This window comes from Chrysemys picta, chromosome 9 (genome assembly GCF_011386835.1).
Source record: "Chrysemys picta bellii isolate R12L10 chromosome 9, ASM1138683v2, whole genome shotgun sequence".
Taxonomy (NCBI): domain Eukaryota; kingdom Metazoa; phylum Chordata; order Testudines; family Emydidae; genus Chrysemys; species Chrysemys picta.
The window spans coordinates 46,022,342-46,041,583 of NC_088799.1; the positions used below are offsets into that span (position 1 = coordinate 46,022,342).

General features: G+C 43.0%; 1 protein-coding gene across 1 annotated transcript in view; it reads left to right on the plus strand.

Moving 5' to 3' along the window:
- AMER3 (APC membrane recruitment protein 3) overlaps positions 1–19,242 on the plus strand; it is a 60,920-nt gene that overhangs the window by 8,671 nt on the left and 33,007 nt on the right. Inside the window, exon 2 of the mRNA XM_005282464.4 lies at positions 91–3,165. Within this exon, the coding sequence (XP_005282521.2) occupies positions 112–3,150 (3,039 nt within the window). The 5' untranslated portion in view covers positions 91–111 and the 3' untranslated portion in view covers positions 3,151–3,165. The remainder of the gene's footprint in view (positions 1–90; positions 3,166–19,242) is intronic.

Here is a 19,242-nt window from a genome sequence, read left to right on the forward strand (position 1 = left end):
AACATACCCCAAATCCATATGGGTCCTTTGTTAGCTGAAAGCACACTGCTAGCCAGATTCTAAGATTTTGTTCTGCTGTTTCCTCTACAGAAACAAATGTGATGAAGCAGTATGGAGCTAAGGAGAGGAAAGACCTTCATAAAATCAAGTTTGCAGCTGACTTCTGAGAAAGCACCACTGGTGGATGTGATTCCTACAGACAAGAATGATCTAGAAAAAGACAAAAGGGTAGCAGTTGAGGGGAGCAAAAGCGAAGTGGTCCAACCAGCAAGTTTGGCCACACAGAAAAATGACCGATTTTCTAATACAACAACAAGGAGCGGGGCTAGTGAAAACATCTTAGCGCCATCTGGGTCTTCCTACAAACTGGTAAGAAAGAGTAAAACCCATGACTGTGTGATAGGGGTAGACAAAACAGAACAATGCAGCCACAGTGATAAAGCTTACAAGGTGGGCTCTTCAGCTCCAGGAAGAAGTAAAGGGCGACTTGTCAATAGCATCAGCTTTTCTGGGGTGGGGAGCACCCTGAATTCCAGTGGTAAGAAAGAGTCCGTGGTCAGCCCAAGCCAGTCCACTTGCAGCAGTCAGCAGATGATAGATTATAGAAACTTTGTGCCACAGATGCCTTTTGTACCAGCTGTAGCAAAAAGCATTCCTAGGAAGAGGATTTCCCTTAAGAGGTCTAAAAAAGGGCTCAGGGATATATTTCACATGAAAAAAAATAAACCAGAGAGCCTAACGCTGCTAGTTGAGAAGGGCAAGAGGCTGCCTTCTCCAGCGTGGAAGAGCGAGCTGTCAGGCAGGCTTGGGAAGTATCTTTTCAAACCCAGAGAAACCTTTGCAGCTGACTGCTTGGCACAAGACCTTTCCGACAGCGAAATGCAGTCTGACTCCTCCTATGACTACAGCAATGCTCTGTGTGAAGATGTCGCTTCTCTGAAGAGCTTTGACTCTCTCACTGGATGTGGGGAAATCTTTGCAGATGAGAGCTCTGCTCATTTGGAGCTGGAGAGCAGCAAAGAAGTGTTGGTGAGGCGATCCAAGCACAAAGAGAGCCCTGCCCTGGGGTCTTTTCAAGGGGGGGTGGAACAGCTGGCATCCCCTGCCCAAAACGAAGCAGCTGACTTTGCGAAATTTTGGGACAACATCAACAAGTCGGTGCGATTACATCAGAGCACATTATTTGATAGGAGGTTGTTGAAAGTACCCAGTCCTGACTTGGGAAAGACTAAACGTGAAGCTGCTGCTTCAATGACTGACCTGCTAGTGTCACCTGATAAAGATCCTGACAGTTCCAAAGAAAGCTCTGTAGATACAGGGACACCAAAAAGTGACCACCAAGAATCCACCTCCACCAGCGATGAAGGATATTATGATTCATTCTCTCCTGGGCAGGATGATGAAATGAAGGAGGCTCAGACTCCTGGGGTTCCAGGTAGATTTCCAAGAGACAGTTACAGTGGCGATGCCCTTTATGAACTATTCTATGATCCTAATGAAGCCAAAATAAGCCCAGTCCTAGACGATGAGCTGTGTATGTCAGAAAGCATTTCAGAACAGGCCATTGAAATCCCTTTGTCAATTTACAGCTTTCATGTGGGAGCGGAGGAGAATATGGCTTCACAGCCAGCTGTTGACATCATTAGCCAGGGGTTTCTTCACAGCACATGGAAAGGTAAGGAATGCTTGTTAAAGCTCTGTGATACTGAACTTTCACTGACCATGGGGATAATAAACTGGCTACGAAAAAACCCAGGGTTGGTTTCCCCCACAGACCCGATTAGGAGTCCTGAATTACAGCTGGAAAAAAGTGGCGATCCATTGGTCTCCTGTAGTCCCAGTCCATGCCAGAGTGAGCACATAGCAGCTGAGGAGGAAAAACAAACCAAGGGAGAAATTGATATTTCTAACCCAAAGTCTTCTTTGGCTGATGACAATGACATGGCCCAGACGTGTTTAGGGGGTGTGGCTGAAAAAGACCAAAGGGAGGTTTCTTGGCCTCACACAGCTAATGGGCATTCTCAGGTAAGCGAAGGAAACTGCCCTGAGGACTCATGTACTGTGTCTGGGCTTCAGGAAGCCAACAGCACATCAGGTACTGTGCCAAGATCACAAGCTATTGGAGACACTTTAGGGACCTGTTTGTCTGAAAAAGAGAAGATGCCAGTTTTAGGAGAATGCAAGGGACCCGGAGATAAAGCCCCATTAACAGGCGACCTGAACATGGAGCCTGCTTGCCAGAGCTCTCAAAATCCTTTGTTAAATGATAGCCAGGAAGTAGAATCCTGTTATTCTTATATGACTGCAGCAACTTCCCCAATGGATTCCCTAGAGACAGCAGATGGCAATAAAACAATATATCATTCCTTGTCTATTTCCTGCGACAAGCCAATGCAGCCTCTTACTCTGAGACATTTTCAAAGCTACATCAGCCCCACACAAAGGGAAAGCGACACTACTATAGTGCAGCTTCTGGAACGTTGTGTCACTCAAGTTGCATCCTTAAAAATCAGCTATGAAAACAAACATCTGGAAGACAAATGCATCGGGAATGAAATGAACAACATAATTTGTAAGATGTCTCAATACAAAAACAAAATATTGTTGCAAAATGAATGCAACTGTATCACCCAGAGTTTAGAATACCCTGGTCTCCCTCACACAAACCAAGATAATTATGAGACAAGCCTCAAAGCCAGTAATCCATATCAGTTGAAACAAAATAAGGAATTAATTTGCTCTAAAGATCAGAAACACAGAACAAATATCCTAGATCATATGAGTCAGGTCACCAGGAGTAAGATAAATTTTGAATACGCCCAGCTAAATAATCAAGCCCTCTCTTACATAAAAGACTTTAGATTTGAACCAAGACCAAGTGACTCTAACAGCATGACACCCCTTAGTAGGCCAACGTTTTTACCTCTCTTCAACTCCGTTTGCTCGTCTGTACCCAATGATTTTTCACAAGCCTGCTCAAACAGTTCACTGGACAAACCGTTGCAAAGTAATGAATCTAAGCAGTGCAGCACAACCTCATGCAGTTACACAGAAGAATACTACCAAGGACTTTCTGAAGGAGCCACTCTTCCTAATAACCCAGAGCTGACTACCACAGACAGAGCAGTGACTGGCAAGAACCATCAATGACACCAGTGTAACAAGGTAAGTTCTTGTAGAGAAGATTGAAATAAAATGTGAAAAAATGAAATGTTAGCCATTCCCTTTAAACAGAATTAAGGCCCACTACACCTGGTTCTACCGAGTACTTTGTGCTCCTCACAGTTTTGATCAGGTTCTTAAGATCTGCTTTATAGATATAGACAAAATAAGAAGAAAGGAAATAGAGTTAAAATTGCACAGACTCCTTTGCTTTAGGTAAGTGTCAAGTTTATGGACATGAATGAGAGCTCCATGCAAAGGTGAAGGAGAAACTGGGACTGATTCCTCATTCAGTTAAATCACATTCACTCTCATGTAACTCCATCAAAATCAATAATGCCTAATTGTAGACTGTATTATAGGTGTACATTGGGTTGTTAAAACAGTGTAATATGGGTATTAGTGAGTATTTCACAGGGATTGTTGCACACATTTACCTAGCGATTTTCCAGAACGTACAGATAATTTAGGAACATTCCAGATCACAGCTGCAGAAACTGACATATTTGATACTGGATGTCAAAACATGGCTGCCATATAGTAAGTTTACAGAGAACTGCATCCATCACATAATGCTAGATTTTACAAAAGTTCCCTCCAATACTGATAATACAGCTTTCTTTGCAGGATCCTCCCACCCCCGCATCACTACAAGAAGTTAAGGTAGTCTGGATATCTTGCTTGCAAGTGGAACCTTAACTGCATTTTCTGAGTTTCTAACTTTTATTTAACTCTAATGTCCTTGAAAAGTAACATGCCCTCAAACCACAGATTATTTATCATATGTAGAACAACAGGGCTTAGGGGCCAGATGAGAAAGGGCCCCATCGTGGTAGGTGCTGTACCAGCAGAAGAGACAGTCCCTGTCTTGAAGAGCTTACTGTCTCCTGCAACCTGAACTCCTCAGTAATGACAATTTGAGAGAGTATTCCTTAGTTTTTTAAATAGCTATAAAATGGGCCTGGGGAGGGAAGGAAGTTTTGGAGAGGGATTGCCTTCTTCAGGTCAGTAAAGGGGGACCTCACTAAATGTGCAATACTCTTAAGATCCTTAGGAGAGAACCTGTCTCCTAGGGACCCGAGGAGGTGTGCATCGGAGCAGGCGCTGCCTGGCACTGACCTTCTGAAGAGCTTTATGATGCTTGTTAGGACTGCACAATCTATGCCTTGCAGCACCCTTTTACAGGGTTTATGTATGGGGCGGGGGGAGGGTGTCTCCCGGGAGCCTTCAGAGCCTGTGCAGTGTGTGGAAGAGGGCTGCAGAGAGACAAGAGGGCAAGGGGGAGGAGCAAAGGAGAAGCTCAGTGCTGCAGGAGAAGGAACTGAAGTAACCCTAGCACTTCTTTGGTTTCTGCAGCAGGCAAGCGTTCTGTAGCTCACAGCAGCATGAGTCCCCTCTGCTTAACCCCAAGTGGTTTGTCAAGTAGAGAAGGCAAGGAAGGGAGAGTGCTCCTCCATGTACGAGCCCTAGGCTTGTTGAGTTCCTACCCCTCCCAAGCCTTTGGAAGCTCAGCCGCTCCTTGCTACCGTTTTGACAAGCATCCCAACAGTAGCCAGAGGGTAGCACTTTTTGAAAGCTCTCAGCAAAGAAAAGGGCCAAAAACTTTCCCCCTCTCCATACTGTGAAAACCTAGTTTACAGCAGTCATTTGATGTACTCTGTGACTATGATTGCTAGTTAATAACTTCTGAAAGTATGCTTTATTCTACAACATTTTGGTGATGGGAACTAGATCTTAATCTAGTACATGAAGGTGCTTTTTAACCCCTGCTGCTTTATATTTGTTGCTTCAAATGGATTTAGAAAAAGGTGGTTTTGGTACTCTTGTGAGCAGCTCTAATTTCAGTGTGTCATAATTCAGAAAACCCTTTTCTCCAATTATTTTTACATTTTGTAGAAAATTTTTACCTCAGGTCCAGTGCTAAAACTGCTGATTTTGAGGCCAGTGTGACTGGATTCCAAAGGGGGCTAAAATCAGTTATGTAAAGCATCCTAACTATGAACCTACCATCGTCACTCCAATACCCAAAAAGAAAAAAAAATATCCTGTATTGATTAGCTCACCTCATCAGCAGCAAAGTGTTATGCTCTCTGCTATTGTACTTGTAATGACAATCCAAGATGGCTTCTTTTTCCACTATAGTTCCCATCATTTCAGCTTGCACCTTGCCATGAAAGAACAGATTGTAGCTCTTGGAACTAGTTGCTGCTGTGAGATTCATAATATAGAAATTAAAAATTCATAATAAAAAAGGAAAGATTAGCAGTCACAGTTACTACAGATAAGTCCCCAATGCTGGCCACATCTGCCTAGCATTAGATCAGTGGACCAATATATACGTTTGCTTGTTGTTTCTACTTCATAGTTGAAATTCATTCATAAGGCTCTGCTATGCAGATCCATTAGTTCTCAAGCTTGGAAGGTTGAAAGAAATTCTATTTCTGATGCAGGAAACAATCACTGTCTGCTAGAAAGGGAGGGCAGAATTGTAGCTGATGTAACTGTCAGAAGTGGTAATATATTGTATCATAACACGGTATGAGATATACTGCAAGTAGACATTATTGGTCTCAGGGCATTTTCTGCTGCATCATATCAAATGGCAGCTGCTATATGCCACCACTTGTCAGTGTAGATACCTGCAGTGTTAGGGATTATAATAGAGTTCATATGCCATAGCACATGCCCCAAAGAGGTGTTAATATTTGCTCTTTGCAAAAGGGATATGCTAGTTTGTGACAGAAGATTTGTCTAACAAAGTAAAAATGAATAGTACACACATTTTACCAATTTAAAATGTTGATGGAATTTACATATTTGTGGATTGTGTGCTCAAAAGCATCATTTCAGGGAATCATTTTGCTACAGCCTCCTTCATTGTTATTACACCCTTACTGAAAATGAATTTACACAATTATTAAAATGGTATTTAGCATGGATGTTAGAAATAGCGGTGGTGGTAGCTATTAACTGTGTAACATGGAGTTTTCCCATCTGGACTCATCTTCTCTGGTCGTTTTTGAGCCCACAATAACAGATGGCTTGTGGGTTAATTTTGGATTTTAATATTTTGGAAAATGACTGAATATCTCTACCATATTGATGAAGGTGGGAGTCGGAGAAGGGCAGAAAATACATGGGGCACCTGCTCTAATGCTACAGAGAAATACAACAATAAGAAAATATACCTGATCTGGGCAGGATTGCTTAAACCTAGAGAATTTACACATGACAAAAGCTCTAAGGCTGCGATGATCTCACTATTTTAAAATGTCATGCTTGGGAAAGGCTCTGTAGTGACAGTCAGAGACTGAAGTCCTTGGTTTAGCCACAGAACAAACGCTGCACTGGCAGCATCAGTGCAGGCTTCCTACCGATAATCTTACACCCTGTCCTGCAGGAGGGGTGGAAGGGAAGGGAAGGGAAGGGAAGCCGCCATGCATCCAACAGGGATGGAGATGTTCAAACCTGGTTGTGATGTGCTTGTAGCTGAAGATCTCAAGTACCCTGACCTCCACATGTTCCAGTTTCCCCCATGACAAATGACCCCATTGCTCCTCCCTCTCACCAAACTGGCACATGCTTTCTCCTCAGCCATGTGAGACCAAATACACAGCTAGCACTCTTCCTGAATTCTCCAACCACACAGGACCATCATTCTTCACCTTCCTGTACCAGCTGCTCTCCTTCTCACCCTCACCTCGCAGCCACTGAATGACTTTGGCAAGGAGCATTGCAACTGGGAGAAACAGCTCCAGATCCTCTTCAGTCTCCCCCTCCCCTTCAATTCATGGTGTGAATTTGCAAATCCCATTTGTAAGTTACACATCAGTGGAACATGACCAGTAATTCCCAGCACAACAGGTCTGCACCTAAAGCAGGAATGGAATGGTTTAACATCCTTGTTTTGAGATGTAGAACATAGTTGTGCACCAGTGAAAGTTACTCGTAAGAAATACTTGGCAAGAGATTGACAAAAAGTATTAAAACAGTTTGTGGGGCAGTGAATAGACACAACCTTACATGGCACTCTAAATTTGGGTTCCAATGGGTCACGAGAGCAGGCAGGTTCTAGACACTTAGGCCTTCCTCTGAGAATACCCTGGCATTGGAGGTTCTAAAGCAGGAATCCCTCAGTTTGAACAGGAAGAGCTGCTGGGATGGCTTTCTCCTGGAGGGGAGTTCTCCCTGGAGACCACACCCCAGGAATTGACAGCAAGAACAGATTATGCCACCACGACTGGACAGAGGTAGAGAGAGAAGCTCTCAGACTGGGCCCACATTCATTTTGGGATTCATAGATCTTAACAGATATTTTGAACTGCCCTCTTAAGTGAAGAGGTAGATAGGGCAGAGTGGCAAGCACTTATAAGTGCTCATAATAGCTCATCTCATTAAAATGCTGAGCCCTTGCATCATTTATCGTATGACACGTTTGGGTGCATTTCAGTGATAGCACTAAAGAGAGTGCGTTGCAATAATCTAGCTTTAGGATTAGAAAGGAAGAGATGATTGAGACAAGGTCCATATCAAAGAGGAATGGCCATGCATCTTGGCCAAACGTAGATAAAAGAAGACAGTACAGTTGAGGCCATAGCTGTCATCTAGCAACCAAGAAGCGGCAATGGGTATAATACGACCCAGATACAGCTGAGAGATATTGTAAAGATCAGATATACATCTCCAATAGAAGGCATATTCATGGCCAACTCTAGTGCTTTCCCTTACCTATCATCTTCACTTCCATCCTGTCTACCCTAAACTAGGCAATTGGCTCCCCTGCACACACCCCCCCCCCACGCACACCCCTAAGGCACAGGAAAATCAGAGATGCAATATTTGGGTTTGACAGAAAGGGGATGTAGATTTGAGTCTCACCTAGATATTGGCAATGCTGTGGGCTAAAATATATCATCATCATCATCATCATCCCCCCTAGTGGCTGTAGCTACATATTTAACAGGTGGAAAGAAAAAGATGGAACCCTGTAGAAATGCACCTGAGAGCCCTTGAGCGGCGAAAGAGTGTAGTTACCCCTTCAAAGCCCATTGAAGTCAGTGCATTCCACTGTTTTCACTAGAGTTTGGGTCAAGCCCTAATGTCTTTTGGGAACTCTCAGAAGCAAGTAGTAACTAACTCACTGAAGGGCCTTCCCCTCCATTTCCATATGATTCCACAACTGAGTAAACTGAATCTTGTGGATGACAGCAGCATCCAACATGGCTGAGAGAGCTAACAAAATCAGTATGGATATGTTAGCCATATCCATTACCAGGAGAGACGGGGAGAGATGAGCCCCACTCACAGAGAATGCCATGCCAGCAATAGCCCCCTGCTTAAAATGACAGTTCTTTTGCTTGAGAGCCCTCATTGATGGTAGCATGGAACAGGGAAACAGGTGATCTAAAATAATGGATCTGTGCTCCAATATTGGCAAGAAGAATGTGCCTTTCAACAGAAATGCACCCTTTTCTGATACTTATGGATTTATAAATTGAGCTGCCCAAGCCTGTTTGCAAGTAAGAAGCAGATTCTAAAATCTCATCTGACAGAATAAAACACACCTTACTCAGACAAAATGTATCATCATCAGGTACAAATTTACTGCTAGAGACATATGGTACCATGTAACAAGAGAAGATGGAGAGTAAGGTGATGGGCCACTGCCTTTACTAATGCATTTGAATGTTAGTCACCATGTGCCCAGACACTAGGGCTAGATGCTAAATTAAACAATTTTCTTCTTCATTAAACATTATGGCTTCCGGACTTGGCTCTGTATCACTGTACTGTCTGCATCTGACTTTTTCACTGATCTTTACTGTGTGTAAAATCAGAGCTTTGTCAGAAACAGGGGGAGAGAAGGATTTCACCAGCATATTTACCAGGAAAGATTTTTAGACGTACAGTTATCAACAAAGATGCTCTCTCAGAGGACAGATGCTCTATAACAGTGTTAAATTTGTTTCATTTTGAAGAATAGAAATTGATTTGCCATTCTGCCCGTTATTGCAGGAGCAGGGTTTCCATGGATACAGTCTGATAGCCGTTCTTTTTCCCCCTGGCAGCAGTAGAGGGCTAAATTCTGATCTCAGCTGCATCAGTATAAATCTGAAGCCACTGGAATTACTCCAGATTTGCACAGACAGCAGAATTTAGCTTCTAGTGTTTTGCAGCCCTGTAATCAGGATTTTCACTGGAGGGTAACCAGGTTCTGTATTCAGCAGGTGTGGTTAAGGCACAGCGCAAGCACAGCAAACCACTGTGTGTTACAAGTGAGAAGTGCAGATGAGCCAAAGCCCAAAATACAAACACATCAACTTCCTGTTCAGTGGCTTAGTAGACCCTCCTGCCAGTTAACTGCAAAAATTCAGGTCTGGTTTTGGCTACCAAATGAATTACCTCATAATATCTGCCTTGGATTGGACCAAATATTGTTTCATCAGTATTAAAAATGGTTGCTGTAGTGTGAAGAACACTCCCCCCCCTCCCTCTTTTCCCCATGAAAAATAGGAAGGCACGGAGGAAAAAAACAAAGTCAGTATCTAATCTATGGAGCAGACATTTTAACCAATACCAGTATATAAGAGGATTGAACAGAGCAGCTGGCTCATAGAGAGTGTAGAGCAGAAGGACTGGCTGAGGCATATTCTGTAACTGTTTGATTTTGTATTTACCAACCAGCTAGCAGCAAACAAAGGAATTTTGTTGTTTTTTTCTTGGGGGACAAGCGAGGAGAAGGAGAGTTTTCAGTCCCTCTGTACTCATCTGTAAAGTCCCTACCCTGCCTCTATTTTTAAGTTCCTCTTAAAAGCCCACTTCCATTGTGCTCTCTATATAAATTTTTGTTGATTTGTACCAACTTCCCATCTGGAAGTCCTCCCCTTTCCTGACCTCTGTCTGCTTGTCTGTGAGCTCCTTGGGGCAGGGGCTATGTTTCAGCGTAACTGCACCTGTATTTCCCTGCAGTCCTCCCTTGAAGTCACCCGCTTAAAGTTTCTGGCTCCCAGCCATCACCACCTTTGGTAAGAGACCTGCATCTTTTGCTCTCCTGACTGGGTTTTTTTTTTAAGACTGCACAGCTCCCTGCCTTACATTGTGGTATCCTCAGCAAGCCCTTCTGTCTAAAGGCCAGCGCTTGTGCTTTGCTTTCTCTCTGAGGGCAGTGAACAGTTGCAAGTGACCATACAGCTCTTTCTAAGCAAGCTCCTTTATTCTTAAGGAAAAAACAGAGAAAACATGTTAATAACCAATTACAGGTACTATACACATTCTAAAAGCTTACCAGCAGCCACCCATCAGTCTTATGGGTCCCAGGAGGCCAAAATCTTTCCAACGGTTACCCATTTGTTGGATCAGAGAGAAGGCCCTGAGTCAGTTTAAAACAGACTTTTTATATCAAAAGCCCTTTCTTTGTCTGTTGGTTGCTGGAAAAAAAATCAGAATATACAAGCCTCCCCAGGGGGAGGTACCTCCCTGGAAGTATTTATTACTTAAGTGCTTCACCTTAATCATCCCCTACTGTTCTTAGTTCCTGGGGGAGCTGTGGCAACCTTCCCCCTCTCCCCTTGTGAGTTACATACAGCCCCTAGCTCACAGTGGTACACAGGCCATTCATGCACTTAACACAAAATGGTCTCCACAGATAATTGCATGAGGTTGTAATGTGTGTCACAGGCCATATCTTGTTGTGTATCTGGCATAGCAGAGGCACTACCACAGATGTACACTGTTCAGAGCAGATACCATCTTGCAGTGATTAGCAGTATGCTAACGCAATACAATACAGAATACCATCACAAATTAATCAGACTGGTGGTGGTGTTTCAGAGAGATTGCTTGCATAACAGTCCTAGGGGACATTGGATAATACTGTTTTTGCATTTTTCTGGTGGGGGAGGGGGAAGAGAAACAAAAACCAAACAAACCACCAAACCCCAATAAAGACAACATCTTACATAAAACCAAAACCCCTAGGCCTCCTTCAAAGGTTTAGTACTGCTCACTGAGAAACGTTCTCTATCAAAAGCAACAGAGTCCTGTGTCACCTTTAAGACTAACAGATGTATTGGAGCATAAGCTTTCGTGGGTGAATACCCACTGCATCTGACGAAGTGGGTATTCACCCACGAAAGCTTATGCTCCAATACATCTGTTAGTCTTAAAGGTGCCACAGGACTCTGTTGCTTTTTGCAGATACAGACTAACATGGCTAGCCCTCTGATACTTGTTCTCAATCAACTCTTCCTCCCCACCCCTCAGGGTCTGACTACACTGCAATTGAAGATTTGCTAGGCATACTGGTGCTAGCTTTACCTGCGCCAGCCTCGCTAAAAATAGCAGCGTAGTTGCAGCAATGTGGGCTTCAGTGCTGGCTGTAGGAGCGCGACATGGACCCTGGTACGTACTTGTGTTACTGAACCCTGTGCTGCTGTATCAACACTGCTAATTTTAGCCGTGCGAGCGCAGGTACATCTACCCGAGCTGCAATCACGCCTCAGATCTCAGTATAGATCTACTCTGAATCACTAGTCTAGTCTCTGCTGGTCTTCTTTAGCTGCGTTTGAGGTTCTCCTGCTGAAATTTGGGGAGCACAAGTTTTATCACATGACATTCCTCATTTTCATTGTTTGGTTATTGCCTTTAAAAGCATGTCACCTCTGGTTGAGAGCTAGAAAAGAGGAGATCATGTGGGAGTAGAGAACATAGGAAAAGTAGTAACTCTGTCTGCAATGGGAAAGTTTTGCTGGCAGGTTGTAGTATAATTCAGTGGGCAACTTTCTTCCTGAATATGTAGCTATTTTATTCTAGAAGTTTCAGTAACACAGAAGTCAGGATGTATCTGAAATGGTAACTAGAGTGATGAGACATTGATGTAATCATGAGTCGTGGTGGCCAGCTGTAGCACAGGAAGCATGCATAATGAACTGTACTTAGTAGGCAAATTCCTATCTCAAGAGAGCACCCAAAATTGAGCACAATTCTCCATCACCTTTATTAAGAAAGGATTCTAGTCAGTCCCTTTAGTGGCCACTTAAGAAAGGTTTCACTGTGTATATATATAGCTATGGCTAGGCAAGTCTCTCTCTATTCTGTTTCAAATCAAGGCACGTGTCTCTTATTTAGTAACATCGATGGCTGTGGAGACAGGTTCTAAGTCCTTTATCTTATACCAGCGCTTGGACTCTGATGTGGACAGTACAGGGAGTGGATAGTGTGTGACTGGAGAGCCTCTTTACTGCGTGAGGCATTAAAGCACGGCTCCTCTGTCCCTCTGTGAGCTCTTTGGATGAGGGTTAAACATGTCATGGCACTTACTGAAAGTGACGGGAGACAGTGATGGCTGTTGCCTAAATTAACTAGTGAGTCTGCAGGTAACAAGGGGCCCTTTTCCTATAATCTCTTCTCCCTTGAAGGCTGATTTTATTTTCAAAGGAAAGACTGGGACATTACGACAGGGTGTCACAGGGAAGCATTTTGGGGGAATATGGGAGATGTGGGAAGGAAGGAAGAACAAATTGAAGCCTCTATTTCCCCATTCAGAATAAAAACAAACAAAGAAAATAAAAAACAAAACAAAACACTGGGACACTTTACAGTCAAGGACAAGGTATGAGAAAACAGTATTTATCCCTCTGTCGCTTCTTCACTGATATCTTAGCCTCAACCTCCCTCTCTCCCCCCCACCACAATCTGGCTCTAACCCTTCCATCTCCTCCATGCCCACCAGTTCTCCCCCTCCCATTAACCAATTGTGATCAGCTCTCCCATCTCACAATCTATCAATTCCTTCAGCTCCCTCCTATCCAACCCCAACCTGCTCAGAAGCCCCCCCTCCTCCATGCCTATCCCATCAAGGCTGAGAAAACACAGCTTGGAAAACACCCCCTCAGCCCTGGACCATTTCCCAGAAAACCCTCCAGGACTCTGACAAATCATCCCTAGGCTCAGAAGTCATCCCTCTCCTACATGACACCCACCACCACCAAACTCAGAAGGCCTCTCCATCCCCATTCCTACTTGTTTCTGAGCCTGAAGTTGCACAGGCAGCAGGGAAAGATTGTTTTGCACAGGGTGGGAAATGCATAAAACTAAATTGTACAATCACTACAACAGGCCAGCTATAATAGATGTATGGTTCTTTTCTTAAATTAAATTATTATTATTATTATTATTACACTAGAGATGTGTGCTGACTTTGTGGAATTCCATCCTGCAGCAAACTGCAAATGATTATGCATGAAATGAAAATGCAGTGGTCTGCGTAGGGTGACAAGATGTCCCGATTTTATGGGGACAGTCCCAATTTTTCAGTCTTTTTCTTATATAGGTTCCTATTACCCCCCACCCCTGTACCGATTTTTCACATTTGCTGTCTGGTCACTCTAGGTCTGCGCACCAGGAGAATACAGCTAGCCCTGCACAGTAACTACAGTGCTGTAGCCACAAAAGCCAACCAAGTTCAGACAATTAAACCCCACAAGGCAACAACAAAACCAAACTTTGCACTGTGTTCTCAGTTCACATTTGCACAGGGGTAGATGACTACACAAGGTGCAAGGCAGTGGAGAATCAGACCCCAAGATTCAGCAAGACTAAGGGTTATTTTTCCTCCATTGCTGTGTATTTAATATGTCACAGGCACATTTTTTTCCTTATCAGAAACAAACCAAGGTGGCCTCTGGACTACACTATTCAGGAGATCAGATGATAAAAGGACCTAAGTTCTTTAAGATGCATTTCTTTAAAGAGTAGCTATAATATGAGGCACTCACACAGCAAATTATTCTTGAACTGTTAACTAATGAATTAACATGAACAGTTTGTTACTTGCAAAGTCTAGAAATACTGGTATGTGGCACTATATTGCTAATTCAAAAACCTTACACAGGAGAAGCATCTGCTTTGTGCTACTCTACTTAGCACAGTTAGTTGAATCAAACAATGTGTTGGTCATTGACTGGTGACCTTCTTATGTTTGCAATATAGCTGGTTAAAAAACAGTAAATTTTTTCATGAAAACTGAACATAATGAAATTTTTCCTTGACATTTCAAAATCTGGAAAATTTTCACAGCTCTAGTTTGCAGTAAATTGTACTTTTCCATAGCACTTCAGCCCATTTGTGGTACGGAATGGTATTGATTGTGCTCTCTGATTGAAAGGAAACCCATCAATAATTTTCCAAGATGCCCGACATTTGCATTAAGCTATCAATTCAAATTCATGCATTTCAGACATGTTCTTTTTCCACAAAGATTTCTGCAAGTGAATATTTGCTCACAGGAATGCTCACAAATATAAACCAATTTATTTTTGCATATGTACAGTACTTTTCTTGCAATATTTCCCAGCTCTAATCATTAACATAAAAAGTGTGGTGTAAGGCATAGGCTTATTTAATACTGAAGCCTGATCCTGCTCTCATCGAACTCAATGGCAAAACAAACTATTATTGACTTCACTGAAAGCAGGATAGAGCCCTGTTTATAATTGCAGACATTCACTGTAAATAATACTGCAAGAAACTGCACTAGAAATTGTCACGACTGCAACTTTGAAAGACATGTTTTGTATTTTGCATTCTCAACTACGCTTTTAAAGAAATATTCCCTGGGTTGTTATTAACTCTGCTTGCTGATGCTGCACATTGGAACCGAGAAATGCTGGCACATCATCTTATGTTTTGTTTTCTGTAAATGTAAAAAAAAGCCCATTTGTGGCAGAAAATAGAAAACAATTCAGGAAAATAGCTGCTGTTCAGTCCATTACTATTAAATACAGGATGCTGCAGTTTTCAGCACTCAGACAGACAGAGGTTGGATTTCCTTTCCTTTCCCATTCTTTCTTGCTTTGAATGTACAATGAAGTTGGTTTTTGCTCTGAAAAGCATTAAGTAGACTGTTGCTATAGCAACCAACTCCCTGAAACCCTTTATAATAAGGATGGTAGTCTAACAGCCCACAAAAATAGGTCTCAGAAAAAACAAGTCTTATAGCTTCCCGGCTAATATTTTTAAACTCTTAAAATATTTTTTTATCTGAACTGGGCAAGGTTGTTTAAATTATGTGGCAGCAGAGATTTTTGTATTGAGAAGTATTTCGCTTAATAGCTGAGGTGATAAAAATATACAATAACCCATCTTAACTGTATTTGCCAAGAAACAGCAGGGATGTCATTTAAGTTTTCTACTTGATTTTACCAAGTCTGAATCAATAAAGAGATTGTCAGATGATTCAAGCACTGTCTCAAAAGTGCTCTTGGAATATCCATCAGTAAAATCACAGGACATTAAATCAATCCTTTATTGACTAATTTAACAATATTTCTAGCTTCTTTCAGAATTCAAGAGCTGCTTGACTTTCAGTTTATGTGAAAACACTGATGGCCCAATTTTCTGTTGGGGAAAGGAATTATAATGATATGAAGTTGATTTCTCCCCCCCCACCCGTGTTTATTAAAATGGATGCCAGCTAGATTCTAGGGTAGAGTGTGTCACAAGTGAAACACCAGTTAGGAGCAGATGATTCTAAATCTTTATTTATAAAATAATATTTAGTGCAGATCCCGGGCTATGCTATGTGAAAATGAAAACTTGCAAGGATTTGCTGGTACAAATGTGAAAGTTTAATATTGTGATGTATATAAAGATAGAGGTTTATTCTGCCCTGACCTACATTCTGGGGTTTGATAGAATGGTGATCAGATAGAATAAATGTCATACTTTCTGCTTATATCATAGGAAGGCTTGTGCCCCTCAGAAGAAATTTGTCAAATACCTTGTTGATAGAAAGTCTATGGCAGAAATAGGTGGCACTAGTAAAATATGCACTGAGAAGGGCCAATGCTGTTGCATAGGGGGAATGAAAACTGCTACTTCCTGAAGATCAGAGATTGGGACAAAAAAATAAAAATCAGCCTGTAACTCCCCAGACCATGAAAAGATGGTGGTACTTCACCAGATTAGATACTCTGCTTCTGCAAGGGAAACGCTGTGCATTGCTTTAAAGCATCCCTTGGCTAACCCAAAGCTATTATTAACAAGCTCCAGAATGAGCCACAGTCACTCTTTCATCAGGAAGATATAGCTCAATAACAGACCTTTTGAATGGTGGACAAAGGGGACAATAGAAGGACCGAATCCTACTTCTCTCACACACCCTACATTACAAATACTTATGTCCTTAGTTTGGTAATTAGTAGATCTCAGCAGAGTTCTGCAGATAGTGTCAATGGCCTTGGCAATATTGCTGGAGTCTTATTTTCACACAAATGCACTGCTCTTGAACAATTTCTGCAGTGGAGTGGCATAGATAGCTGTCTCTTACTGTCAGATATGTAAAGAATGCTTCTTTCTACCTATTGGTCCTTCAGCAAACATTAATTATGTCATAAAAAAATAAATCTCATGGTATGGACATTTCTTCTGCTATTCAACCTTCCCATCTCTTTTTCACCTTTCTTCTATTACTCCTGAGGGCATTCTGCTCCAAAAAATTAAGATTTCTGTACACAATATTTGAAAATTCTGCAAATTTTATTTGTCAAATGTAGAGGCTACAGCATGGCATTGGGGAGCACAGACCACTGGCTGCACAGAGATGGGACATCACTATGCAGCTCCCCCCTCTCAGGACATGGACTCAGTGGTGAGGCTGCATCCAACCCTGACACAGCGCAAGGACTGGGCCTGCCCCAGAAACACCCCAGAGCCCTGCCCCTCCTTGCCAGGTGCACCAGGTGTGGGTAGGAAGGCTCAGCAAGGCAGGATCCAAGTGTGGAAGGAATCCAGGTGTGGGTTGAGAGGGTTCTGTGTGGGGCAATCTGGGTGCAGGGGAGATCTGGATGCACAGTGGTTTGTTGGGGGGTTCTGGGCAGGCTCACTGGGGGGAGGGGGTCCAGATGCTGGGGGAGTGGGGAATCAGTGGGGTTGGGATCCTGGTGGAGCAGGTTGGGGCTCAGTAGGATGGTGATCTGGGTGTGGGTGGCTCATCGGGGTGGTCCAGGTGCAGGGGAAATGGGGCTCGTTGGGGGGGTTCTGAGTGCGGGAGGGGGTGAGGCTCAGTGGGAGGGTCTGGGTATGAGGGGGTCTGGATGATTGGGGGTTGGACGGATAGGGGAGCAACTCCCTGTACAGTGATCTCTCCCCCTGCAGCTGAGGAGCACTGGGTGCAGGAAGCGTGGGTGAGTTTGCAGAGCTTCCTAAAGCCAGGAGAGAAATCTGGGGGTGCGTCTGACCTGGCCCCTGATGCTGTGCAGGGGATGAGGAAGTTCTGTTCTCCCCAGCCCAGTTGGGACTAGCAGCTGAGCCCGGCACAGGATAAGAGCCACCAGCTGCGTCCTCCCCAGTCCTGCCCCCGCCCCACAGTGATTTACCTCTCTGCAGGCTACCCTTGGCACCTGAAACATACTGCTGGGGAGGGTCACATGACCACTTTTGTGGCTTCCCTTTGCTTCCCCATCAGAAAGTCATTTTTCTGTGGGGAAACAAAGAAATCTGCAGTGGACAAATTCTGTGCATGCGCAGTGGTGCAGAATTCCCCCAGGAGTATTCTATTACCCCTTGTTACTGAAGTCCACCTTCAAAATGTCCCTTCCTCTAGTCATGCACTAGGGAAAATATATTTCTATAAGGCCAACTCTTGCAGTCCATTTTCAGCCAAACACCAATTAAAGCCAACAGAGATTTTGACTGGTTAAAAGTCTGTAGAATATTGAATTTCTTTCCTCATGAAACCAACCCCACCAGCTTCCCTCATTCATATTGCCCGTCTCTGAATTCTTTCTAATTTGTTATCTTTCTGATTACTGAATACTGTGCTTCAGTAATCTACGTTAGATTGAGCTGTGCTGTATTGAGTTGTACAATCTTCTCTCTGGTCCTACAGTCAAGGATTCCTTGTTGTGGTGAAATACCATGTAAACTAAAAGGTGCACTACATTCCCTTATGTTGCTAAAAGAAAGCAAAAAGTTTCCTCTGCCTGTGTTGGATAGGAAATGCTTTATTGGGCTAACCCCACACAGCAAATGGTGTGCAGTGATATTTTGGCAGTCCTTCAGGTAGATAGCTGAGTAGCCAACATGCCCATAGTGTCAAAGCGAAAGTGTTTTGGCAAAAGACTCAGGGCCTGTTTCTCCATTCCCTCAGACTAGTGATATGTCATGTGACTGCTATGAAGGAGTGGCAAATCAGGCCTTGGGAGGGACAATACATAAATCAGCTTGGCAGAGTGTAGACCATAATTATGATTTTTGAACTAGCAATGAATGAAGACAATGACTTCTAAATATCTAGGCTAAAAACTTGTTATATTTACCAATCAAGTCCTTCACCTCTATTTTATGCACTGAGGTTTAAAGAACTATTCTAAAAAGAATACAGCCAGTCTCTTGAAGGACTGGGCTAGAGAGTCAGACACTAGTGACTGGCAGTGAAGAAAAGGCTTAATAATATTTGAGGACAAGGGGACTAACCCCAGCACCACTGGGCTGTTCTTTGCTTGTACTCTGAAGCAAGCAGGGTGACCATGAGCACGATACGGAGAGCTATGCACGATCTCCATGTAAGTGATGCATCCTTTGGCTTGGTCAGGATAAAAAATTTATCTCTAGTCAGTAAAGAAGCCAATAGTCAAGTTCCAACACAAAGAATGGTCACACTTCCTGCTGCCGGCTATAAATACCTCAACAGCTCACTTTTACAGGTGCAATTAAAATATAATGCAGATTGGAGTAAATTTAAAGGGACACCCAACTGTATAATCCTTTTCAAAGTAACTTTACCATCCTAGCGCCTGGGAAGCTCAAAATTGAAATCTGTTCAAATCAGTTGCAGTGAATCAGTTTTGCATGTTTTTAAATTAATATTTCTAAAAACAGAAGCAGCTTCAATGCATAAACTTGGCACTTGCTGCTTCATCGGCATTATCACGAGGGTACCATTTGCAGCACAAATTTTGCAATTGTATGTGCACTCCTTGAGGGCCAAAGCCTGTTTTCCTGCACATACCCAGTACAAATGGGCTGCCAGCAGCAGATTGTCTCAGAAATTTTTGGAAAGAGATTTTTCCCATCTGCTGA